This window comes from Myotis lucifugus, unplaced genomic scaffold, assembly GCF_000147115.1.
Source record: "Myotis lucifugus unplaced genomic scaffold, Myoluc2.0 scaffold_20, whole genome shotgun sequence".
Taxonomy (NCBI): domain Eukaryota; kingdom Metazoa; phylum Chordata; class Mammalia; order Chiroptera; family Vespertilionidae; genus Myotis; species Myotis lucifugus.
Window position 1 is genome coordinate 2,942,601 of NW_005871068.1, and position 27,016 is coordinate 2,969,616.

The 27,016-nt window shown below is 44.5% G+C and overlaps 2 protein-coding genes across 7 annotated transcripts in view; both read right to left on the bottom strand.

Moving 5' to 3' along the window:
- PCYT1B (phosphate cytidylyltransferase 1, choline, beta) overlaps window positions 1–27,016 on the bottom strand; it is a 79,879-nt gene that overhangs the window by 30,318 nt on the left and 22,545 nt on the right. For 3 of the 5 annotated variants that reach the window (XM_006085642.3, XM_006085645.3, XM_006085644.3), the window contains exons 2-3: window positions 23,333–23,432; window positions 7,374–7,490 (exon numbers count right to left, since the gene is read on the bottom strand). In XM_006085642.3, coding sequence (XP_006085704.1) covers window positions 7,374–7,490; window positions 23,333–23,432 — 217 coding nt within the window. Of the gene's footprint in view, window positions 1–7,373; window positions 7,491–23,332; window positions 23,433–23,912; window positions 24,139–27,016 lie in introns of those variants that run through there. The other 2 variants (XM_006085643.3, XM_006085646.3) reach the window with 2 other exon arrangements.
- On the bottom strand, window positions 14,944–16,614 carry LOC102427601 (putative oxidoreductase GLYR1). Of its 2 annotated transcripts, XM_023751336.1 has the most exons (2): window positions 16,303–16,614; window positions 14,944–16,077 (listed from the first exon to the last, which is right to left on the bottom strand). In XM_023751336.1, exons 1-2 carry the CDS (start codon window positions 16,612–16,614, stop codon window positions 15,013–15,015), a joined length of 1,377 nt encoding a protein of 458 aa, XP_023607104.1. In that variant the 3' UTR covers window positions 14,944–15,012. The 2 variants fall into 2 exon arrangements, with proteins under 2 accessions (XP_023607104.1, XP_023607103.1); XM_023751335.1 differs by having other exon boundaries at window positions 14,944–16,614.

A 27,016-nucleotide genomic window follows, 5' to 3' on the forward strand; every position in this document is an offset into this window, starting at 1 on the left:
CCTGTGAAATTCGTTAAACTCTGTCATTCATTTCCAGGCTCAGAACTCTCCCCATTTCCCCCAGAGTAAAAGCTAAACTCCTCCAGTGGCCTACAGGCTCCTCCTACAAGAGCCACAGCTCCACCCACTCCTTGCCTCTTTGACTTCATCTTTTATTTCATCCCAGCCCCTGACTTCCTTGCTGTTTCCTGAAGCCACTGGAATACTCTTCTTTAGATCAGGGCTTCACATTTTCTGTTCCCCAAACCTGGACAGCTCTGTTCCAGTTATCCATAGGGCTCACTCCCTGTCCTCCCTCAAGTCTTTCCCAACCATCCTGTTCTAAACTGTGACCCCACCACTGCCACTGGCAGTCCCAATCCCCTCCCCAGTTTACTTCTTGCCATGGTGCTTGTCATCATATAAATGTCTTATTTAATTTTGTTTATGGTAGGTGTTCTTCTACTAAAATATAAGCTCCCTGGAAACAGGGACTTTTTTGTCTCTTTCATTTTCTGATGACCCATAGTAGGCTCATAACAAATACTTGTTGAATGAATTAACAGTACCTGATATATATAGATTAGAGGCCCGGTGCATGAGATTCGTGCACTGGAGGTTTGGGGGGGGGGGTCCCTCAGCCCAGCCTGCACCCTCTCGCAGTCTAGGAATCCTCTGGGGATGTCCGCCTGCTGGCTTAGACCCAATTCCCAGGCAGTCAGACATCCCTCTCGCAGTCCAGGGTTCTCGCAATCCGGGACCCCTCGCTCCTTACTGCCCGCCTGCAGCTGAGGCGGGAGAGGCTCCTACCACCACCGCAGTGCTTGCCAGCTGTGAGCCCGGCTTCTGGCTGAGCCGCGCTCCCCCTGTGGGAGTGCATTGACCACCAGGGGGCAGCTCCTGCATTGAGCGTCTGCCCCCTGGTGGTCAGTGCGCATCATAGCCACCAGTCATTCCACCATTTGGTCGATTTGCATATTAGGGTTTTATTATATAGGATGCTCAATAAATGTTTACTATGATTTAAAATAATAGATGTATATTTATCTGCAGGCACATTTCAACACCATACATGCAAGTAAGAGGCCAGGGGGTCTCTAGATACACACATGCATGCCTATATATCTCCTATACATATTTCCTTAGATGCTGCAGAGACATATATAGAAAACAGTATAGTGGTGGTTTATATTACTGGAACACCATCGGCCACATGGCTGACTTGAAAACCTTGATGACTATCAGAACTATCTAAAGACATTGTTAAATATAAAGATGAGTGGGCCCCACATCCCATGATTTTGACTCAGGGGGTGCTATGGTCTGAATGTGTCCTCCCCGAATTACTCCCAAAGGTAATGATATGGAAGGTGGACCCTTCAGGGGTACAAAGATCATGAGGGTGGATTAGTGTCTTATAAAAGAGGCTCCAGAGAACTCCCTAGAACAGGGGTGGGCAAACTTTTTGACTCGAGGGCCACAATGGGTTCTTAAACTGGATCGGAGGGCCGGAACAAAAGCATGGATGGAGTGTTTGTGTGAACTAATATAAATTCAAAGTAAACATCATTACATAAAAGGGTACGGTCTTTTTTTTTTTTTTTTAGTTTTATTCATTTCAAACGGGCCGGATCCGGCCCTCGGGCCGTAGTTTGCCCACGGCTGCCCTAGAACCTTCTACAATGTAAGAAAACAAGAAGGTGCCAGCTATGAATCAGGAAGAGGCCCCTCACCAGGAGACCATGTCAGCACCTTGATCTTGGGCTCCCCAGACTCCAGAACCGTGAGAAATAAACTTCAGTTGTTGTTAAGCTACCCAGTCTGTGGTATTTTGTTGTAGCAGCCTGAACGACTAAGACAGTGGGTCTGGAGTGGGGTCCAGGCAGCTCCATTTTTCACAAGTTTCAGGGAAAATTCTGATGCATAAAACATTTGAAAGTCCCTGAAGTATATTATGAACATCTTGAGTAAAGAGCCCAGCCTGTTTTTTAATCACCCATCACGCCCAGCTGTCTCGGGGTGGGGCGGGGGGCAAGGAGTAGGGCTATAATGACTATGTTATGTGTATTGATTCACTGACTGTGTTAGCTTTTGATTCCCTAAATAGGGATCATTTATGAGCCAAGCTATACAATTTAAAAATTGATCTAAGACTTTAAATGTTCTTTTAGGACTTGACTAAAATACTACCTCAGGAATCATATTGAGCAGAAATGGATTTCAGATCCATCAATATTCTATTTTAAAGAATACAAAACTAGCCCTAGCCAGTTTGGCTCAGTGGATAAAGCATTGGCCTGTGGACTGAAGGGTCCTAGGGTTCGATTCCCGTCAAGGGCACCTACCTCAATTGCAGGCTCCATCCCCAACCCTGCTGGAGGCAACCAATCGATGTGTCTCTCTCATATAGATGTTTCTCTCTTTGTCTTTCCCCCCCCCCTCTTCCACTCTCTAAATATCAATGGAAAAATATCCTCGGGTGAGGATTAACAACAACAGCAAAAAAGAACATAAAACTAGGCTGGGTTATATCCCATCCCCCTTTTGAACCTGCACCTGAGCAATTTGTTATAACTTCTAGATGGCCGAGGTAATGGCCTCCTGACCAAGCATAGAGAAAACAAACATCCTGTTTATGCCAATACAGGGTCCTATTTTCATACCCCACAAGTGACCTCAAGAAGCAGCTGAACACGCTGACCAGTTATTGTCTAAACATTAATTACACCCCGAGCAGCACTGTTGTTCTTGAGTCTTGGCAAATGCACTCCGACAACCAGATGGAGAACTCGGAGCCATGGTGTTCCATGGATGAATGCACTGAGCCTATCTGGGAGCTCACTGTACTCAAAATATTACCAGTACCCCTACACTTATTGGGTGATCGCTTCATAAGATATATTAATGTCTAATCACTAATTGAAGTATAATTGAAATTTTTTTTTGAAAAAAAGTTTTAAATTAAAAAAATATATATATTACCAGTACCTCTCAGGAGAAAAAAATATAACATAGGGGTTGGACTTTGGATTTGGTTTGGGTTCTAATGCCGGCTCTGTTGTCCCTGGGAAAGTTATTCAAATTCTTTAAGTCTCAGTTGTCTGTCTTTAAAACATGGCAAAGTTTTGAGAATTAAATTTGATCATCTGTATGAGCTCAGTAACGTTTGCCATTTCTTTATTTATTTTAAAATATATTTGTATTGATTTCAGAGAAGAAAGAAGAGGGAGAGAGAGATAGAAACATCAATGATGAGAGAGAATCATTGATTGGCTGCCTCCTGTACACCCCACACTGGGGATTGAGCCCACAACCTGGGCATGTGCCCTTGACCGGGAATCAAACCTTGACCTCCTGGTCCATAGGTTGACGCTCAACCATCGAGTCACGCTGGCCGGGCTGTCATTTATTAATAGTAGTAGAAATATAGGACCACTGATGGCAATATTCATTTGTGTTTTGGGCTCTGTCTTTGCCCTGTTCCCACTCCAAGCAGTTCTCCAGCCTCTTGTAACAGCCCCGCCCCTGCCACACACAAAAGTTGTGAAGTTCATGTTGCTGGCAGATAGCATGCCCTTCTGGCTACTGTTTCCCTACAGCCAGAGATCCTTGGTGGATTTCTGTAAGGAAGAAGACACAGAGAGAAGATTCCTCCAAATGAGGAGGAATTCCTCCAAAGGTCTGTGGAGCCCAAAGCAGCAGGTGCCAGCAGCAGGGCCTCTGGGAATGAGGGCCATGCTGCCCTGAGCACTGAGTTCCGCCTAGGCACCGACCACAGGTGCCTCACCTTGTACAGTGGACCTGGTCCCTTCTAATCATTTTGTGGGCTTGGATGATACGGGCAGTGCAAAAATAGTGCTGGGCTGAAGACTGGAAGCCCCTCTCTTGTTTCTGTAAATATTTTGAAATTTTGTTTGACTCTGGGGAGGTGAAGAGAGCCCAACAAGGACCGGACTGAATTTCCTACCAGTCAGGCAAAATGCAGTCTCCGAGGAATATTTCATTTCAATTAAAATACCATAGAGCACAAGCCCACATTTATGGGGCAATGTTTGTGTCTGCTATAGTCCGAGTAGCACTGGGTTTATTATTGTCTCTTATTCCCCTCCTGTGAGGCAGAAATGGGGATTTGGTGACTCAAATCCTTAAACAATTAAAACAAACCAACAAGCTCTCCAATATAAATGTTAATTTCTTGACTTGTTTTTAAATGACTGGTTTTAAATTAAAATGGAGAAAAGAGCTTTACAACTGGACAGTTTTGATTCGCTAAAATAATACCAGCAAGATAAGCTTGCATAAAACCATTTTGTGCCTGTTTCTATGTATTAGGTAGATCTGCTATGTCTCCCAGTGTTGGCAGGGTGGCCTTATGTGGTAGGTGTCCAGTGGGACTGAGAGGTGCAGGCCCTTTGATCCTCTAGCTGGGTGCTCTGGGAATGTCCCTTGTGTGGGTTAGGTGGGCCCTCCTGTTGTAACTGAGTCTTGATTTCTATTGGCCGGTTCATGTGTGGGATCGACCCTCAGGCTGGCTGGCTGTGAGGCTCAACCCTGACCACAGTGTGCAAGCTGCTGCGTCGCTACTGACTACACTCAATGGAATTCGCCTCAGCAGGGTCTGGTGCTTTGCCAAGATCTCCCTTTAGATATACTGTGTGCGGAGCTTATTGGATCCTGCTCTGATGTTATCTGAAGCTGGCCACTGGGTGTGTTGGTTTCTGGGGCCTCTTGGGAGGGACTCTGGTGCAGGCCAATGCAAGACGCTGCCTGTGACTGGTCCTTGGCAACCTGTTTGGAACTACAAGTGATCCACAGTTTGTGGCTGCCTCTGCTTGGCCTGGGTGCATGGAGGAAGGACCAAGCTGCACACTACGGCTAGCTTTTACCAGCACAGGGCCCAGGGCACCCCAAAGCACCCCAAGATCCACCTCCAACTGTCAGCTGCCTGTTAAGCTCAGGCATTGAAAGAACCTCTGGCTGTATTCCTCAGCAGGGCATAAGCTCCATGGGGTGAGTAAATTGCTTTCAAGTAAAAGAGTAAGGGTTATAATTAAGAGTCATGTGATAAGTCTTGGTAAAGCCTTTTTCTTATACTTCCCAGAAAGGGAGAAAGCAAATAATTCTAATAGTTTGGTAATAAATCTTTCTGTAGGTCAGGTCATTTCATATCCATTGCTTCCAAGAAATTTGAAAGGAGATCTCAATAAACTGTCACTGGATAGACCGTTACAATTATTTTTATGACAATAGAAATAAATTATTTTTGTGACATTTGGAAAATAACTCATGAATTCAATAATTGAGTGGCATCATCATAACAAACTTCTTTCATTCCCATCTAAATATTTGTGTGAACAAAATACTTCAGCACTTACATCTATAACAAGAAATCCTATATAATAAAAGGGTAATATACAAATCGACCGAATGGCAGAAGGACTGGTCTCTATGATGTGCACCGACCATCAGGAGGCAAACGCTCAATGCAGGAGCTGCCCCCTGGTGGTCAGTGTGCTCCTACAGGGGGAGCACCACTCAACCAGAAGCCAGGCTCATGGCTGGTGAGCACAGTGGCAGTGGAGAGGGGCCTCTCTCCCGCCTCAGTGGCAGCACTGCGGCTTAGGCGGGGAGTGGGCCTAAGCCATCAGTCGGACATCCTTCAAGGGCTCACAGACTGCAAAAGGGTGCAGGCTGGGCTGAGGGGATCCCCCGCCCCGCCCCAAGTGCACAAATGTCATGTATCGGGCCTCTAGTATAAGAATAAAACCAATGTTAAACTATGTCTCATTCTAGCAATAATAAATTCATCCACAAATAATAAGATCCGCTCATCTCATTTGACACCAAACAGGTTAAATGTCAAAGGAAACATTTCAAAAGACACCAGAAGAGGGGGAAAAACACCTTACCAATTAGAAGTGCAAGGTTAAAAATTACATTGGACTTCTCCCCAGAAACAATGCAAGCAAGAAGAGAATAGAGAAATATTTACAGGGTTGAGAGAAAACAACCTACCTACCCACCTAGAATTCTGTACCCTGCAAAATTATCCTTTAAAAGGAAAGGAGAAATAAAGACTTCCTCAGACAAACACAAATTAAGAAAATTTGTTTCCAGTAGACCTGCTTTGCAATAAGTGTTTTAAAAAGGTCTTCAGAGGGGGAAAAAAGTTCTTCAGAGAGAAGGAAAATGATATGTTAGAAATTTGAATCTACATAAAGAAAGGAAGAACATTAGAGAATGGATAAGTTAACTTTTATTTGTCTTATTCTTAATTCATCTAACAGGTAACACTTTGTTCTAAATAATAACAGCAAGAATGTAGTCAATCATGTATGACATATATATGCTTATATATAAGTGAAATGAATAACAGCAATAATTCAAGGGATAGGAGGGAGGAATTAGAAATATTTTATTATTATAAGGAACTTGCACTACTGGTATAGTGTTATTTGAAAGTGGACTTGGCTTAGTTAGAATGTATATTGCAAATTCTAAGTCAACCACTAAAAAAGTGAAAAAAGAAGTATAATTTATGTTAAGAAAGGAGAGAAAATAGAAGAATGCCTGGCACATAGTAGGATCTCAATAAATAGTTAACTATTTCTTTAACACACTGTTTATAAATTCAACGAATTGAATATAGGTCACTAATGTTAATACATCATTCTCAGCGCTTTGGGTCACACAAAGGAAATAGATAATGATCTTGTTTAACCTTAATCATTCTGAACCCCTTTCAGCTCTCCAAGATTTGATATCCAAATAATAGTGCTTTTCTCCTAACCTTCTCGAAAATTTTAGAAACATAAATTAGATCAAGTCTCAGACACAAGAAGAAAAGCATTCATGGAAAACAGGAAGCAGCCCTAGCTGGTTTGGCTCAGTGGATAGAGTGTTGGCCTGGGGACTGAAGGGTCCCAGGCTCGATTCTGGTCAAGGGCAGTTATATCGGTTGCAGGCTCAATCCCCAGCCCTGGTTGGGGTGTGTGCATGGTGGAGGTGGGGGGGGGGGGCAACCAATCGATGCATCTCTCTTACATGATGTTTCTCTCTCTGTCTCCCCCCTCCCTTCCACTCTCTCTAAAAATCAATGGAAAAATATCCTCCGGTGAGGATTAATGGGAGAAAAAAAAAAGAAAGAAAGAAAACATAAAGCAGTTACCCTGTCTCTCTCTCTCTGGGGATTAGTGATGTATAAATCACATGTTATAATCCCGTTTCAGTTTTTGAAACATCATTTCAAATTTCAGACAGCAAACTTGTGAGTCAATATGGGCTAAATTGGAAGCATTAACAATGTGAAATTTTAATAAAACTCTGAAAGGGGTCCTGTATAGGAAACACATTATAAAGGAGTTTTCTAGACAAAGAGAAAATGCACTTCTTACCTCCTACTAATAAGTAGCTGTTGGGAAACAGTGTTTTTGCTTGCATAAGTGCCCTTGCGTGGCCTGAGTGGAAGAGGTCAAATATCCCATCGGCATATACTCTGACGGGTCTGTCAACTGTGGGAGAAAGAAAGCATCATCAACAGAACTGCAGAATAGCAAATCCCAGTTACCGGATTCTCCCATCAGTATGGCACTGCAGGAAGGTTTACCTGGATAAAACACAAGGTCTACGTACCATCAATTTCATATTAATGCAGGAAATTAATTTTACAAAGAGGTTCTTGTGAAGACATCAGAGCGGAGTAGAAACATAGCAAAATTAAGAATGACCCAGAACACACACTTTTAGGCAACAGGAAAGACAAACACAGAGCACTGGAGACTTCTCTTGACCCAGAGTGGAGTCTCGGGAGTCTGAGCCAGCACATTCAGACAGACCAGGAATAACCATAGGGTTGGCAGAGTCAGTCCAGTGGGAATGTCGAGGCAGGAGTAACGGAGGAGCTCAATGAAAAGGACAAATGACTTCATCCTTGAGTCTGGCAGTCTTGAAGGAAGACCCCTGAGTCCTGTTCCCAGAGACAGTGTTGTGCAGGAGTAGCTCATACTGCTCAGAGAGACAGTGATGCACCTTTATTCCAAACTCCAATCACACTGGCAGCCTGCAATCAGTCTCGGTAGGAATATTTATACCACAGAAATTAGCAAATGCTACCAATCAGGACTTACTAGTATGTCCCTCTGGAGGGCCAATTGTTAAGCATTTATCAGCATACTACTGCACAAGGGCCACTCCCTAATCTCCTTGGTATCCATGAGAGATGTGGGAGGGGCACACACATGCCCCAAAGAGAAGAGAATCAGGGTACAAAAGTTACATGTGGGGGTGGGCCTCGGGGTTGGAGGCAAGCGACCAACACTACGGTTCTGCCTAAGGAGAAAGGACAAGAGTGAAGAGGCCACAGCAGACACTCTGACAATGACATACAGAGCCCTCAGAAGTACCATTCCACGAGGAAGAGGGACTCACTTCACCACAGCCCTCTGGAAGCCAGGAGACTGGCCATGCAGGCTAGCAAATGCAGGATGACACTTTTGTATGACACTTTTGTGTCATCCCAAAGACCTATCCCCTCCAAGAAGAGGGCTATATTGGGGGTATGGGGCTTGGGTGCCAACTTTTACACCATTCTGGACTCACAACGAAGGAACTACAAAGTGAAAATATGGCAAACTACAAGCTAAATATGGCAAACTGAACACACACACACACACACACACACACACACACACACTTCCTCCCAAACACAAGAATTACAGAGAAAAAAATGGAAAAGGTAGAATACCCCAAGGGCAGAGGAAATAAGGAAGGCAATGACAGTGAATGAGAGCGGTCCATAACATTTTGGAAAGTTGGTTTTCAAGTGCAGAGTGCCTACGGGTAGCCAGACTCCGGAGTGGGGCATGTAGGCAAAGGGACTGCTGGTTTGTGTTTGTTATAAGCCTAAGAGTCTTATGGACTTTTTAAACTACACGCATGAATTATGTTAATGCTATAAAAATACATTTTAAAAAAGAAATCCATGCAAACTTTGGTTGAGTGATCTTTAAGACTTAGATTTAAAGTTGTGATTATTTCTTGATGTGGTACAAACTCATTAATTTGGAACATAAATGAAAAGAAATGTTACATTAATAGATTCAGATGGTAAAATATTTCTAATAAATTTAATTTCTCTAATAAAAAATCTTGAGGCTTTATGTCAGACAGGGAATTGCAATTATTTCCAATTATATACCATTTTGAACAAACAGAATTGCCTTCACAGGATTATCCTGTATTCTAAATAAGGCACAGTAAATAGAAAATGCTTTGAAATAACAAACTGCCTAATGAGGGATCCTTGGTTTCAATGCTCTTATTCAATTTGATTTCAATTGAGGAAAATTTGTTTTAAGTTGTAAACCCCAGAGGAAAGCAGATGGCAATTTTGCAGAACTTTTCCTTATTGATTCAGAGGTGATCAAGATAAATGGATTCAGGAAGCAGGGAGGAAAGAAAAGTAAAGAAAGATGATATAATTACCCAGAAAAAGGCCATTTAGGAAATCTTTTAACAGTATTTGTGCAGTTGATTTTGCAATAAGTTCACTTTTACAACTGTAATGTGTCAGCAGTTTCCAGACTGGGAAACTCTACAGGACCAAAAGCAAAAAAAAGAAAAGAAAAGAAAAGGAATCCTGCCTCTTCAACAAATAAACTTCAAGAAAAAAAAAGAGAAAGAAAAATGGAAGGAGGACCTGCAGATTAGAAGAAATTTAGAAGACATACCAATGTATTGTAGTGTATAGACATTATTTGGATTTGGGTTCAAACAAATTATATATAAATGATGATGTAAGATAACTGGGAATTGTAACACTGAATATTTGATGATATTAAAGCATTACTGGTAATTTTTCAGGCGAGATAATGGTATAGTGATAATGCTTTAAAAATAGTTATTTTATATATATATATATATATATATATATATATATATATTCACAACTATTTATAAATGAAACGAATGATAGGAAGCCCTATCATTCAAATAATTCAAGAGGAAAGAATAGATGGGGCATGCATGGGGCAAGACTGGCCATGGGTTGGTGGCTGTTAGGTATGGGTAACAGACTCATGAGGTTTCATCATGGTGTTTTACTTTTGTGTATGTTTGAAATTCTCCATAGCAAAAATGCTAATAGAATGTAGCTTTTTAAAGTTAGTTCGTATATTTATTTGTTTTAATCCTTTGTTTGAGGGTTCCCTGGACATTCTTGTAGGTATCTGGGGACTCACCAGAGCATCTATGTTGGGAATATTGGCCTGTGAAGCAGAAGCTTTGGCAATTAGCACAAGTCAGAGCACAGCTATTCCATGGCCGTGGTTTAGAAACCTTAAGCCAGTGGTTCTCAACCTTCCTAATGCCGCGACCCTTTAATACAGTTCCTCATGTTGTGGTGACCCCCAACCATAAAATTATTTTCGTTGCTACTTCATAACTGTAATGTTGCTACTGTTATGAATCGTAATGTAAATATCTGATATGCAGGATGTATTTTCATTGTTACAAATTGAACATAATTAAAGCATAGTGATTAATCACAAAAACAATATGTAATTATATATGTGTTTTCCCATGGTCTTAGGCGACCCCTGTGAAAGGGTCGTCCGACCCCAAAGGGGTCGCGACTCACAGGTTGAGAACCACTGCCTTAAGCCATCTCCCAATGATTTCTGCCTGCTGGTGTTGCACCTCTATGTATCCCCCTCCGTTTGGAGTGGGAGTGGGACCTGTGACTTGCTTCTGATGAGTCCAATCTGGCAAAGATGATAGCTGGCACGCCCATGATTATGTTACAGTATACAACTTGGTGGTTGTGAAGAAGCAAGCTGCCAGAATGGGGCAAGATGGCTGTGGCCTAACAGAAGACTGCGTGCCCTTGCTCACGGCCACCGGCTGGATTTACAGCTAAAATACTGTGCAGTCAGCTTGAAAAAAAAAAACACAAGAGAAGTGCAGCTGATTGGGTATATTGTATCTGAGGAGCATTGAAGAAACAATGTGGAGAATGGTAAGAGAAGGGGAGTTGCCCGGAAAGGGCAAGCCCCCCTGGAGCTGGTGCTCAGCTGAGAGGCTGATATTGGCTGCAAAGCTCCCTCCCCTTGGGAGTGTGGGCTCACAATCCCACGCAGGGATCCCAAACCTGGAGCAGCAGAGACTGGAAAGAGAGCCCATATGGCAGCGGGCAGAGGGAACCAGGTAAACTTTGTCTGCCTAGGAGGTTGGGCACCCTTCCCTTCCCAGTGAGAGAGCACACCTATTGTTAGCAGCCTGGGCCAGAGAGGGTCACCCTGGGCTCCGACTGATGGAACAGCTGCGCTGCAGTGTTTGGCTCCAGAAATAAGGGGCCTGAGGGTTGTACCCAGCAGTGACTTTGATGGACCCTCTGCTTTCCTGAAAGGCATTGTGCAGAGCCCTGGACAGTGACTAAACTGTGTGGCATGGGGGAGGGGAAGAGGAATCTCTCAGCTCAAGTGCAGGGTCGAACGGACTGTTCCATCCTGTGCAGTTGATGGCAGGGCAGATTGGGGATTTTTGACTTGCGCTGTGGAGAGTTGGGGGCACAAGTGGAGCTGGGATTCTCGACCCCCCCCACTTTACTGAGACCAGCTGTGCACAGAGATCTGAGTCCTATGTGGGGCTGACTTTGTAACCCCTTCTGCTTGGACCTGTGGCACAAGGGTGCCAGGTCCTCACAGAGCAGGGATATTTGGATGGTATCCCCTGGGAAGGCTTCTATTGGGGAGATAGATGAGCAAGAGCTGGGCTTTGTGACTACATTGTGGGGAGGCTGATCCGAGCTCCCTGGAAGTTCAGCCAGTCAGTCCTGGGAAGGAGAGACAGAGCAACATGTCCCCCCCTCCTGCAGGCTTGGAACATAACCCCCAACAGGAGACGGTTTGGATCAGCTCTCTGAAGCCCCAGATAGCCCCACTGGTGCAGTTCGGTGGTGGGGGAGGGGGGTCGGGAGAACAGCTCAGAGCAGGACATCCCAAGAGTGAGACCTTCAGAGGCTATTGTCTGGGACCAGGAGAAAATGCTTAAGCCCCTCCTGTGGGCTGAGCTGGCAACATTGTCAACTAGAGACTCTTGATCAATCCCACTAAGCCCAGGGCAGCTGCAACTGCTCGTGCGGAAAAGGGGGCAGGCTGTACCCAGCCTGAACCTGCACCAGGCCACCTTAAGGGGAACCAGAGTTGGAGTCCCTGGTAGAGATTGAGGAGTTTGGCTTTGAAGTAGAGACTAATTTCCCCTCAGAGTGCCTGACTGTGTAATCTCTAAGCAGAGGGCCCACTGGCCCTAGCTAGGCTAGCCTGGCTCCACCGAAAGACTGTCTTTGGAAGATACTGGAGGAAGACCAGGCAACCTCAGGGGGCAGGCGGAGTAGCTGACATGTGGAGGTGGACCTCAGAGAGCCACAGACTGACCACAGCTATAACAGGAAATCAGGAGCCAAATTTGGACAGTTCCTGACATTGGCTGACACAAAAGTACCTCCCAGGAGACCTGAGAGCAGCAGACAAAACAATCAGCCTCAGACAACATAATCTGCCTAGACAAACTTCACTTGGCTGGCTTCTTTTTTCTTTTTTATTGCTTTGGTATTATTATTATTATTATTAAGATTTTTTTCTCTTGTTTCTTTCTTTTTTTTTAATATATTTTATTGATTTTTTACAGAGAGGAAGGGAGAGAGATAGAGAGTTAGAAACATCGATGAGAGAGAAACATCGATCAGCTGCCTCTTGCACATCTCCTACTGGGGATGTGCCCGCAACCCAGGTACATGCCCTTGACCGGAATCGAACCTGGGACCTTTCAGTCCGTAAGCCGACGCTCTATCCACTGAGCCAAACCGGTTTCGGCTCTTGTTTCTTTCATATCTCTTACTGGCCTCCTTCCTTTTCTTACTCTTTCTTTTTTTCTTTTCCATTCTTTTGCTTTACCTTTCTCTCCTTTTGACCTTGCATAACTTTTTTCTTTCTGTCTTCTTGTCTTTTTCTATTCTTTTCCTACTCTACTCTTATTTTTGTTCTCCATTCTTTCCTTTCAGAATCTTTTTTCTGCCCCTTTTCTCTTCAGTATTCTTTTCATTTTCTGTTTATTATTTTACTATTAGTAACATTATCTTTTTCTCTTTTTTATTATTCTTGTTCTTTTCTCTTTCCTAATTCTCTTTTCTTTTGTGGTTGTTTTGCTGTTTGTTGGGATATTTTACATGTTTGTGTTTGCTTCCTGTTTGTTTGGTTTGGTTTTTGTTTTGCCCTGTCAGCACCTGTAAAACAGCTCGTACGACCTGGTTGTGGCTGAGCCTTACAGTTACCCAGCCTGGGAGGAGAGCCCATGCATGAACAGGACAATAACAATCAAGACCCAATTACAACAGAAGAGCCCAAATAACCAACAAAAGGGTCACCCCTAGAATGTCAAGCTTAGTACAAGAAGACTGCACCACTAGGCCCACAAGACATTTACTGCAAAAGCCCACCCCATTAAGACCGGGAGTCACAGCAAGTATATCTAATGCAGAGATACAAACACAAAGAGACAACTAAAATGGGGAGATAAAGAAACAACACCCAAATTAAAGAAAAGGAGGAATCGCCAGAAAAAGACCTAAATGAGATGGAAATAAGCATGTTATCAGGCATAGAGTTCATAGTAATGGTTATAAAGATGCTCAAGGAACTTAGTAATAACTATAAGGAACTTAATAGGAACTACATCAGCATGATAAAGGAGATAGAAACTATGAATAAGAAACAGGCAAAAATGAAGAATACTATATCTGACATCAAGAATATGCTGGAGGAATTAAAAGCAGGTTTGATGAAGCAGAGAATCAAATAAGAGAATTAGAAAACAAGGTAGAAAAAACAATCAGAGCAGCAAAAAGAAAAAAGTACTTTAAAAGCATGAGGACAGTTTAAGGGAACTTTGGGACAATATGAAATGTAACATAGAGTACCAGGGGGGAAAGAAAGTGAGCAAGGGATAGAGAACCTGTTTGGAGAAATAATGACAGAAAACTTCCCTAAGGTGGTGAAAGAAAAAGTCATACAAGTTCAGAAGGCACAGAAAGTCCCAAGTGCCCGTCAGTAGATGAGTGGATAAAATAGGTCCAGAGGCATGGAAGCACAGACTGATGGATCTCAGAGGGAAATGGGTGGGGTGGGAAGAGATTAACCAAAGAAAAAAAAAATATATATATATATACACACACACACATACATACATACACACACACACACACACACACACACAGAGTGGCCAGATTATTATGACCGGCCAGATTATTATGCCCACCCCATCAATACTTCATTGACACTTCCAAAAATACTGAATATTGAAAACTTCCTAAGCAAATACTCTCAAGGTTTTATTATTATTATTTGCATAACTAATTCACTTCATTGTACTGATGGGGTGGTCATAATAATCTGGCCTATATATATATATATATATATACACACATATACATCTCCCATGGACGCAGTGAAGGCCTGGGGAGGGGCAGGAACCAGTGGAGGAGGGTAAGGGGAGGTGGGGGACTTCTGTAATACTCTCAACAATAAAGATCATTTTTTTTAAAAAAGCAAGCTGCCATGTGAAAGGGCCTGTAGAGAGGGCCACATGGCAAGGAACTGCAGGTGACCTCTAGGAGCTGAGGGTGACCTCTGCCTGACAACCAGCAAGAAGCTAGATCCTTGGTCTTACAGTTGCAAGGAAATAAAATCTTCCAACAACCCGAGTGAGCTCAAAAGTAGACCTATGATCAGTTAAGCCTCCAGATACGAAATGAGCCCTGGGTGACACCTTAAATGCAGCCTTGTGAGACCCTGGGCAGAGGGCCTCAGCTTAGCCAGGCTCGGACTTCTGAACCATGGAAATCAAGACCTAGCAAATATGTATTGTTTTATTTTTTATTTTTTAACCAAGAAAAAAATTTTAACAAGAATTAAGACTGGAGTGGAGGCGGGGGGCTTAGCAAACATAGGCCCAGTACACAGTAGACATGTCCTTGTCAGACTAGTCCAGTGCCTTGGCCCTTTTGTATACCTCATTGGCTGCAGCTGCCATCGGAGTTGGATGATTGACACCACTGCCCAGTGCGATGGCTAAGCGAAGATCCTTCTGAATGTATTTCAGGTAGAAATCAGGCTCCACGTTTCCTTGCAGAATATTTTGGTACTTCTGATTCAGGTAGATGCTGGCCAGTGGTCCTTGATTGAGGATGTCCAAGAATGTCTGCTGAGACTGGCCTGTCTCTTGGGCCAGGGTCAGGCCCTCAGCGATGGTGGCCATGAAGCTCCCCTGGACCATGTTCACAATCAGCATCATTTTGGCTGCATTGCCAACCTCACCGAGAAAGAAGGAGGTTTTCCCTATGGCCTGGAAGCAGCTGCTACAGTCCTCGTATAAGTCTCTGTCTCCGGCTGCTAAGATCACCAACATCCCATCATTAGCCTGCTGCTGGTTCCCTGAGACCGGGGCTTCCAGAAAGCGGCCCCCCCTGGACACAATCAGCTGTGCCAGCTCCGTGACTGTGTCAGCATCCGTTGTTGACAAGTCCACATAGCATTTCCCAGAGCGGATCCCTTGCAGCACACCACGGGGGCCCAGCACCACATCCTGGGCTGTCTTTGGATCTGGCACACAGGCAAAGGTGATGTCACAAGTTGAAACAACTTCAGCAGGAGTTCTTCCCAGGCGGGCCCCCTCTGTCACTGCAGTCCCGTTCCAGACAGTCACCACGTGACCCGTTTTTAGCAAGTTGGAGATGATGCCACTTCCCATGAGGCCGAGGCCCAAAAATCCTATCTTTTTGTGTGTGGGTGCGATGCTGCCATTCGTGGCCGTGCTGTCTGCTGCCTGGATGGAGGTGGACCCAGTATCCTCTCCACATATTTTCAACTTCTTTGTAATTGTCTGGGGAGAGATAGCTGACTTTCCGGTTTGGCTGAGCAGGAAGTGGTGGAAATGAGAGTCTATGTCTTTAAGAGGCCCGCTCGCAGTTGCAGTCGGCTGCCACTCAAATGCCGCCACGGGTCCGGGTCCGGCCGTCATCCCATTCATAGTAGCAGACTCGGGATCCTTCTCGTCCTGTGGGGGCGGACCCCGCTTCTGGGGACTCTGCTCTTGGGTTCTTTTCAGAAGGGACTTGGAGCCTCTCTCTGAAGAGCCTGAAGACACCCTCTTCTTTCTTTCTCTCAGTTTTTTCCTCAGCTTCCCTTTAGATAAGCGATGCTTACGCTTCTCGTCACTCGAGTTTGGCCTACGTTTCTCCTCACAGGAATCGTGCCGCTTCTCGTCATCGGCAGAACTGTGGCATAATGTCTGGTCTTTCTTTTTGTCAGTCCCGAGGAATTCTTCCACAGCCTCCACAGCTTGCTGGAATCGTTTTCCCTTGGTCTTCTTTATCATTTCTTCCTTATACGCCTGATAAGGCTTCAACTGTCCCGATTCGATCCAGGCATGGTCCTCCATCCCAAAAAACTTCACAAAGTACCATTTCTTTCCACGAGGTTTCTCCAGCTCCTCGGGTGGAGGAATAATCTTCCCCGGCCAAGGAGGATACGGGCCGAGTTGCCCCCACACCAAATCGCCCAGCTGCAGACTGACAGGCGCCATCTCACCGATCCAGCTGCACTGGCTGCGGCGGCGGCAGGGAACCTTACGTCCGCGTGGTGGCGCTCCACGCTGGAGTGCACGGATCCAGATGAACTGGCCGCGGTGGCAGGGAACCTTACGTCAGCAGTCAGTGTGGTGGCCCTCCACGCAGGAGTGTGTGGATTCAGATGCACTGGCCATGGCGGCAGGGAACGCTCCACGCTGGAGTGCGCCCGATCATGGGATCGGCCTGGCTCAACCTTAGCTCGCCCTGGAACTGCTGATTGGAATCCACCTGACCACATAAGGGGGAGGCTCAAATGTACATTGTTTTAAGCCGCCAGATCTGTGGCAATATGTTATGGGGCAATAGAAAGTGAATACAATGGCATTATACACTTTCTGCCCACCCACAGACTAGAAAATTTCTAAAACATTTCAAGTAAATTCCTGTTTCTCCTGAATGGTTAGAATAAGCATCCTATGTACTAAAAGGCTAATATGCAAATTGTCCGCTCCACCATGAGTTCAACCAGGAGTTTGACCAGGGGGCAGGGGGCCGGCCAACCACCCATATCCCCCCACCCCCACCAGCCTGGCCTGATCAGCCCCAATCAGGGGGGGCGATTGGACCCCACCCATGTACGAATTCCTGCTCCAGGCCTCTAGTATTATATAAATGTGATGTTCAGGTAAAATGAAAGTCTGTATACCACACACTGATAAGCATGTTTAAAATAAACATAACAAACTACACATAACACCAAAATGATACTAAATATCTGCTTGAGGATCATGGATACAAATACCAGATAATGAATATGGTACAGTATTGTGAGGAAAATGTGACTGTCTCAACTTTCTGGGATCTTACATTCCAAGTTTTTATAAGTTATTCAGCACTTTGAAGTAAATGAAATGATGAAGGGGGCTATACTTACCTCACATCTCACACCATATATAAAAATTAACTCTAAATGGATCATAGACCTAAATGTAAGAGCTATAACTAAAAACTTCTTTAAAAAAGGTGGAAATCTCAGTGAATTTGGCAAAAATGTCTTAAATAGGACCCCAAATATATACGCTATAAAGCCTAAATAAATAAATAAATAAATAAATTGGACCTTGTTTAAAACTTATGCTCTTTAAACAATATTTTTACAAAAATGAAAAGGCAAGTCATAGACAGGGAGAAAATATTTGCAAAACAAAATTATATATATATATATATCAGATATAGGACTTTTATCTAGAATATATAAAGAACTTCCAAAACTCAATAATAAGACAAATAACTCATTTTAAAAGGGCAAAAAATGAATAGACATTTCATCAAAGAAAATAAATATATGGATAGCAAATAAGCTCATGAAACAATGCTCAATATCATTTTTTTAAAAATTGACCATACCTACCAAGTATTAGTGAGGATATAGAGCAACTGGAACTCTTACACATTGCTGGTGGAAATGTAAAATGGTACAATTGTTTTTGGAAAGCAGTTTGACAATTGGTTAAAAAATTAAGCATATACCTACCATATGGCCACACAGAAGGCAATCACCAACTGCATTATATCTAAACTCACCATTTTGTGGGGTGTGTTATGATGTTTGTTTGTTTTTTAAAAAATATATTTTATTGATTTTTTACAGAGAGGAAGAGAGAGATAGAAACACCGATTAGCTGCTTCCTGCACACCTCCTACTGGGGATGTGCCCACAACCAAGGTACATGCCCTTGACCGGAATCAAACCTGGGACCTTTCAGTCCGCAGGCCTACACTCTATCCACTGAGCCAAACAGGTTAGGGCATTATGATGTTTTTTGATATTACTTCAGATTCAGGCAACAACAAAAGTGTGATTATTCATTTTTTATAATGACTATTAGCACCCTACATTTAAATAATGTGTTAAAAGTGTGTATGATTTGCAAAGCCCATATACTAGTATTTTGCTTGATCTTCGAATCAACTCTGTGAGGGAGGTAGGGGAGAGAGGACTTATTATCCTCATTTCATAGAGGGGCAAATGGCAGCTGAGCAAAGTTAAGCAGCTTACCCAATGTCACAGAACCAAACTATGACTAAACACCAGTAATTATGGTAACTAGTACTATTTTTGTGTACAATTGATGTGCAAAATAGGTGGCACAAAAATTAACCTTTTAAAATCTAATATTTACATCTTATAAAGTTTACATAGTTTTATATAAACTTTATAATTTCCCTCTACTTTTGCCAGCAATATTATTTTCAATAAATGATAATGATGGATGTTCGCTTTTAAAATACATTAAAGTTTTAAAAAGAGTACATTAATGAAAAGTTAAGTAAATTATAATGCAAGGGGCACACAAATGAAGCAAAATTCATTAAGGTAGATTTTGAGGAAAGAATTTGGAAACTCTACACACTGTGGAAACAGAATAATATAAATCCCATTTCTGAGAAGGAAAATAGGAAATCAGAACTGAGTTTCCCTTTGAGAAAAATGTCAGCTTTAATGAAAAGGAACCTAGGAAATAATCATTTGGACTTTTCCTTTACTGCAAGACAGGGGAGTGATTCTCTCTGCCTCAGGACACATACTAACCCTCTATGTTAACAGTGCCACAAGTGGACTAGTTGAGCTAAGGTCTAAGGTGCTGATTCCACCCAGCGGCATAGCTCAGTGATTGAGCATCAACCTGTGAACCAGGAGGTCATCGTTCAATTCCCAGTCAGAGCACATGCCTGGGTTGCGGACTTGATACCCAGTGTAGAGTGTGCAGGAGGCAGCTGATCAATGATTCTCTCTTATCATTGATGTCTCTCTCTCTCTCTCTCTCTCTCTCTCTGTCTCTCTCTCTCTCCTGCTCCCTTTCTCTCTTAAATCAAGAAAAAGATTTTTTTTAAAAAAAGGTGCTGATTCCAACTGCCCTACTGTTTTTCTTGATGTTTCATTATCCTTGTAACTTCACTGACAAGGCCCAGGAGCTCAGAGCTATGAGCAGAGTTTGTCATTACCTCTTTTAGAATTTCTATGCTAGCCCCTGTTTGGGTAGACCTAAGATTGCAAAACATATTGTAGGCAATTATATTGTCATAAAATAGGGCTAGTGAAGGAGCTAGTGAAGGATTTCAGTTATAACAATAATCTTGAAACACATTATGAACCCCAGCGGGGGTCTCTTTTGTCTTTTTGATGAAATGCTCAAGAAAGTGCCACAAAAGGTCATTGCTTACGAAACAAGTAGTCCAACAGCAAGATTTAAAAAAATGCTCTGAGCTTCTGTAGTGACAGCACAATGCTGCAACAAACATTTAGGATGATCTCCCTGGCACTCCCTCCAGCCACTATCAACAGTCACTCTAAAGCAGAGGTTCTTGCTATGTGGTCCCAGGACAGGCAGCAGCAGCAGCATCAGTTGGGAACTTGTTAGGAATGCAAATTCTTGCTCCTCACCCCAGACCTACCTCATCATAAGCTCTGAGGGTGGAGCCCAGCAGACTTTTAACAAGCTTTTCAGGGGATTGGGTATATTGAAATTTGAGGATCGCTGCTCTAATAAAGCAATGGTTATCACGGTGAGGTCTAAGACTAACATGTGCATTGGAGAAGTAACTTTTCAGTTCTCCAAGTCTCATTTGCCTCATCTGCAGAAAGGATACAGTAATATGCAACCTGCACAGTTTTTGCAAAGACTAAATGAGACGGGAAAGAGCAGCTGGCAGATTTAGAGTAAGTTGAACTTCCCTTTCCTTTCTCTAGAAAAGCAGGGTCCTTTTCTGCTTGGGCCTTTAACATTAGGTCACGTCTGTTCTCTTCATCACTACCTGCACTTCCAGTGCACCTTATGGATTTACCTGGGCTGCTCATTCAAAATACAGATGCTGGGGCCTCAGCCCAGATTTAGGGGTGGAGAGAGAGAGCAGGAAATCCACTTCTTTAACAAAATTACCAGGTGATTCCTTGCACACTGAAGACTGGGAACAACTGGTTTAGCTGCTCTGAACTACTGCCCCAAGCCACTTCTTGCCTTTCTCAAAAGCAGTAACCAAAAAAGCGTACTAATTTGGCCCACTCTCCTCCTCCCTTCACTCTCTCCAAGCTACAGTAAGTCCTCACTTATCATCAATAGGTACTGCGACTTTAAGTGAAACGATGTACAATGAAACCGATTTTATCATAGGCTAATAGATATAAACAAGAGTTAGGTTCCTGTGGTACCTCATCAATGTTATAACAAAACAACATGGAGCAAAACAACGTTATCCGAGAACCTGCTGTTCTCTTAAAGAAGAGGCAGACAGTCATGGTTGAGAGATCAAGCTTGAACACAAAAAGGTTTGAGATCAAACCCCAACTTCACTATTTACCAAAGTGTGGTCCCTCAGCATCAGCATCACCTGGGAACTTGTTAGCCAGCCAAGTTCTTAGGCCACACCCCAGTTGGACTGAATCAGAAACGCTGGGGGTAAAGCCCAGACATCTGTGTTTTAACAAACCCTCCAGGTGATGCTGATGCAAACTCAAGTGTGAGAAGCACAGCCACTTGACTCCCTGAATAACCCTGTGCAGATTCACAGCTTTCTAAAACCATCATTTCCTCATCTGTGAAATACTAAAAGTACTAACCACATAAAGTTGTGACAATGACATGACACAATACAGATAAAGAACTTAATAGTAAACAATAAATATCTATTGTTATTATTATGAAGAAAACTGTCCTTTATCCCAGGGATTCTATTCAACTTGGGATGTTTGTTTCTGAGCCATCGTTACGTGGCTCAAAGCTTAACTGCTAACTAGCCTGATTTCCGCTCCATCCCAAGCAAATGGAATGCTATTCATTTACTGCTACACGGCTTTCTACCTCCATGTTTTCACTATTCCTATTCCACTTGCCTAGAATGCCCTTCCATTCTCTGCCCACATTGTCCAAATCTTACTTCTCCCAACAAGATCAGCTGAGGTGGGCTCCCAGGTCTTGCCTGACTGCTCCAGGCCAAATAAATCTGCCTTTCTTTTTTATGTATATTTTTATTGATTTCAGAGAGGAAGGGAGAGGGAGATAGAAATATCAATGACAGAGAATCATTGTTGGGCTGCCTCATGCATGCCCCCTGCTGGGGATTGAGCTCAAAACCCGGGAATCAACCATGACCTCCTGGTTCATAGATTGACACCAACCACTGAGCGACACTAGCCGGGCTAATCTGCCTTTCTTAACACTGTCCATTTTCATCTGTGTTGCAGGATTTAACCCCTAAGCAATCAGTTTTCAATCTTTTTCATCTCATGGCACACATGAACTAATTACTATAATTCTGCTGCACACCAAAAAATATATTGTTTGCTAATCTGACAAAAAAAATGGGTATAATTTTGATTCATTCATACTAGTTATTGGTGTGTTGCTTGTTGTCATTTTTTAATTTGACAATCTAAGGGAAAAGAGGTCAGTGCCCCTGTCTCAATAGTCAAGTACTACACGTTTTAAAAATTCTTGTGGCACACCAGTGTGCCACGACATGCTGGTTGAAAATTCCTGCCCTAAACACATGCATGCATGCTACTGGTGGGTTTTATTTCTGGTTGTCTTGTCCCTTTATAATGAAGCTCTTAGGTGCTAGCCAATTTGGCTCAGTGGATAGAGTGTTGGCCTGCAGACTGAAGGGTCCTGGGTTCGATTCTGGTCAAGGGAACATACCTTGGTTGCAGGCTCCTCCCTGGCCAGGGCCTTGGTTGGGGCTTGTAAGGAAGGCAACCAATCAATGTGTTTCTCTCACATAGGTGTTTCTCTCTCTTTCCCCTCTCTTCCAATCTCCCCCCCAAAAAAATCAATGGAAAAATATCCTTGGGTGAGGATTAACACAAATATCTATATATATATAAAGCCTAAGTGACGGTTACGACCGGTTGACTGAACAACTGGTCATTCTGACGTGCACTGACCACCAGGGGGCAGACACTCAATGCAGAAGCTGCCCCCTGGTGGTCAGTGCGCCCCATAGCCAACTTCCCACAGCTGGCCAACCTCCCACGGTCCCTCCCCGCCGGCTGGGCAGCCTTGATTGGGACTGGGCAAAATGACCCCGATCAGCTCCAATCACCAGCCAGGCCGAGGGACCCCCCCCCCACGTGCACGAATTCGTGCACCAGGCCTCCAGTATATAATGAAGTTCTTAGGAACTAGAGACAGTACCTTATAGTTCTTTTTCAATCTCTTCCTTATCCAGCTCTGGTATATACTAAAGGAGTGAACAAAGTCCTAGAGCAGTTTAAGGCACAGGCTCTTTCATTTAAGGCACACTTGGAGAAACTTTTTTAAAACACGGACTTTAAAGAATGGTAATAATTACAGTAGCTTAGGCTTGTTTAAACTTCACAATTTAAAAAATGCTTTGGTATTTTTAACCGAAACTAGTTGTCACAAAAACCTTGGGAAGTGGGGATCATTGTCCCTGTTTACACATGAGGAAACCATTCAGATCATTCTTGTGACTAGCCCAAGGCTGTAGGACTAGTAAATGGTAGAGCTGAGGCTCACACCACATCTCACTGTATTTTTTCCCTTGGCTACTTTGGTTTGCCGAGTTTGTTACTGGTGCTGTTATCCCTGTGCTGTGCCACAACCTCTAAATTCAACTCTCTGAAAGCGAGTGCTGCTCAAATAATGACGGGCCTTTCTGCTCCTTTGGACGTCAAGACAGGGCCCATTGGGAGAAGAAGCAGTACAGCCTCACCTGGTGTTCCTAGGCGGGCCTGAGCAATGGTCAGTTTTTCATGGGGCGCTTGGCACTGGCAGCTGACTTCATCTGCAAATGGGGCAGGAGCAGTCAGAGTCTAGAAGGGAAAAAGAGAAAGGGAATAGAGTCTAATAAACTTTCCTTGGGCACTAACTTCCTCTGAAGTTTTATTTCTGTTGGCTTCACAGGTATGATCAAGAAGTAGAATATATCAGTGGAGTCTTTCAGAGAAATATGGTACTATTAGAAATAAAAACGGGGACATTGTCACTGAAACATTATTTTTTTGACTGCTGCCTCAGAAATAATAACTCTCCAGTCTCTGCCATATGCCAGGTACCAGATGAGGTACTCTGCATATGCTAATTCCTCCAGGCCTCACAACAAACAGCCTGTGATGGTTAGATCCCTTCTATCCTTCTACAGCAAAGGAAAACACCATCTCCAGTTCACAGAAAAGGAAACTGAGGCTCAGAGGCATTAAGAAATATGCTAAGTCATGCCCTTGGAAAGTCACAGTGTTCAGCTTTGAACATTTCACAACCAGCAAGGGCAGGCTTCAAGCATTAAGACTTACCCACACCCTGGGGTACTCAGCTGGAAGGAATGCCATACTCAGGAGTGTGGCAGACATCTGTATTTCACACACACCAGCCTGGCCAATCACGAACTCTGACGTCTCCTCAGTGCAAAAGCCAAAGACGTTATCTGTTCCCTGGGAGGGCCTGAAAGCACAGCATTTCTGGCGGGCTGCAGATAAATTGCTCCTGTGGTAGCTCCAACGGCCACCAACGGCTGGAGGCCCCGCCCCAGGCAGCTGGGGCTAAGGCTCTGGGGAGAGCTGTGAGAGAGATGTAGTCACTTGGATGCCTGCCCAGGAAGTGCCTCTGCATTTTTTAGTCAGCTTCTTAAAATGAAAACCTCACTCTCTCCAGACAGGGGAAGACAAAGCCAGGGGTGTTTTTGTAAACAGGGCAAATGCAATCCAGAGTCGTCCATTTGCAGTCTCTGAGCCATGTCCTTATCATGGTCATCACTACACCTGCTTTGCTATTTTTAAAGCCGAAGTCACTGTAAATATTACTCGTGTTGTTGCAGAGATTGTTTCTTAGAGCTAGACACAGGTGTTCCTCCACCTGATAAGACTCAACTGAATAATGATCCATACATTTGAAGAGGGACTGTGACCCACTTTTGCCATTCATTTATTTATTCACTCGTTCATTCATTTATTCACATGCTCATTCAAATATATGTCAAGCACTATCTTAGAACTGGGTATACAAATAGGGATGAGACCGGTCCCCGTCCTGGGGGAGTCCCGCTTCTCTGTACTGCCAAGAACCCATCCTGCCCCGTTCCCACCCTTCCTCCCCATTGTAGCACCTTCCGCCCTGGAAACTGGAGTCCTGCCCCAGAGTTGCTTGGAGACCTCCCCATTGCCTGAGACACTTAACCCCCACCATCCCGTCCAGGGCTCTGAAAGCAGACCAAGACTTGGGACATGGACTCAGGAAACTTTAGTTCGTTACTAGTTCTTTTTCAGAAACATTAAGGTGACCACGTGGGCCCCGGTGGGCCAGGGCAGCATTTGTAATATGCCGAAGGGGTACAGTGACCAGAGCAGAGGCTCCATAGCCACAAATCTGAGGTTGAAATCCCCTTTCCAGCACTTACAGGCTGTGTATTCTCATTTGGCTCGCCTGGTTGAAAGAAACCGACACCCACTAAAGTTAGCTCAAGAGATGAGGGATTCTTTGAGGGCTACCCTGGCATGGAAACGGTGCGGGGAGGATAGGGGCAGCACCTGGTCCCAGAGAGCTAGCTGTGCACCAACCTGGCATGTGATCCTTTCTGTCCCACACCCATTCACCCTACACCCTTCCATGATGTTAAAGTCTCTGCTTGCCTTTGACTCCCCGATAAACTTCAGTTTGAATGGGGCCCATCATGGCCTCCTCAACCTCCCTTCCCAATACTCATTCAGCAGCTTCTGATTGAGCCTTTCAGCCCCAGCTCCTGCTCCTACCAACTTACTGCTTCTTTCCATGTTTCCCAATTCACATTCCTAAGGGAGAATCAGACTGGCCAAGTTCATGAATTCAAAACAGGCTACAACCAGAATTAGCCTGCATTGAATCAGGTGCCCACCATCTGTGGCTGGTGAGGGGAGGAGGAGGGTGAGGGGGTCATGGGTTGCCTGCCATTGCCCCTTTAGCAGGCGCTGCTGTTGGGGCCAGAAATGTATTTGACCTTGTGTGCTCTTAAAAGGAAGTTCGTTTACTTGGTTGAATCTCAGTTTCACCTATAAAATGGACACCAATCTTGCAGGTTGATGCAGAAAACAGAGATAAATTATGTCAAGTACCTGGTACTCAATAAATTGTGGCAATTATTATTACTGCTATTAGTATTCATTCTTATACATAACTAGGGGCCCGGTGCACAAAAATTTGTGCACTGGGGAGGGGGTTCCCTCAGGCCGGCTTGCCCCCTATCACATACTGGGAGCCCTAGGGGATGTCCTACTCCCTGCTCCCTGCTCCCCTTGGGGAGCGGGCCTAAGCCACAGTCTGGCCTCCCTTTGTGTGAGTCGACCGGGCTGATCAGGGGAAGGCACCAGCCCCATCACCCTGCTGTTGCAGCCACTGCCAGTCACCGCAGCCACCAAGGTGTTTTCATCAACACGGACTCCAGTCCCTTTACCATGAAAAAATGACAACTTTCTTTAGGCATTTTCAAGAAGTGTCTTTCATAGGATATGACATTTCTTTCTTTCTTTATCCTCACCTGGGGATATGTTTCCATTGATTTTTAGAGAATGTGGAAGAGAAAGGGAAAGACAGAGAGAAACATCAAAGTGAGAGGAACACTTTGATTGGTTGCCTCCTGCATGAGCCCTGACCTGGGCCGGAGTCAGGGAGGAACCTGCAACCTAGGTACATGCCCTTGGTCAGAATCGAACCCAGACCCTGCGTTGGGCAGGCTGAGGCTCTATCCACTGAGCCAAACCGGCTAGGACAGGATATGACATTTCTTAACCCTCCAGCAGCAGACCTTCCTTTTTTTCTCCAGGAGTGTGGTAAAAAAAAACCCTAGATCACTTTTTGGACTCTTATTACCCAAGTTACTAAGAGTATTACCAGTGGCATACAAAAAGCTTAACCAATCAGCAGTCAGAAAAGGTGTTTCCTCTGTAGTTCACACCAATTGCTGGTTTGGCCCCTGCCCAGGCCTAACGCCTCTGGCGAGACATTAGCCCTGGGCCAGGGCACCCCCAGCTCCCAGCCACCGTGGCCATCAAGGATCGCTGGCTGGCTGCGCCCCGGTTCCGGCCACCACCACCATCAAGGATCACTGACTGGCTCCTCCCGGGCCCAAGCCTAAAGCCTCTGGCTGAGGCGTTAGGCCTGGGCCGAAGCACCCCCAGCTCCCCGCCACCGCAGCCATCAACGATCCCTGGCTGGCTCCTTCCTGACCCAGGCCTAAAGCCTCAGGCCGAGGTTTTAGGCCTGGGCCAGGGCACCCCCAGCTCCCCGCCGCCGCTGCCGCTGCCATCGACGACGATCGCTGGCTGGCTCCTCCCCGGCTCCCGCCTCAGCCAATCGCTGGCTGGCTCCGCCCTGGTTCCCCGCCTCCGCTGCCATCAACAATCGCTGGCTGGCTCCGCCCTGGTTCCCC

Excerpts from the sequence above, each read along its gene's own strand:
- LOC102427601 (XM_023751335.1), bottom strand. The coding sequence starts at position 16,614 with ATGGCGCCTGTCAGTCTGCAGCTGGGCGATTTGGTGTGGGGGCAACTC.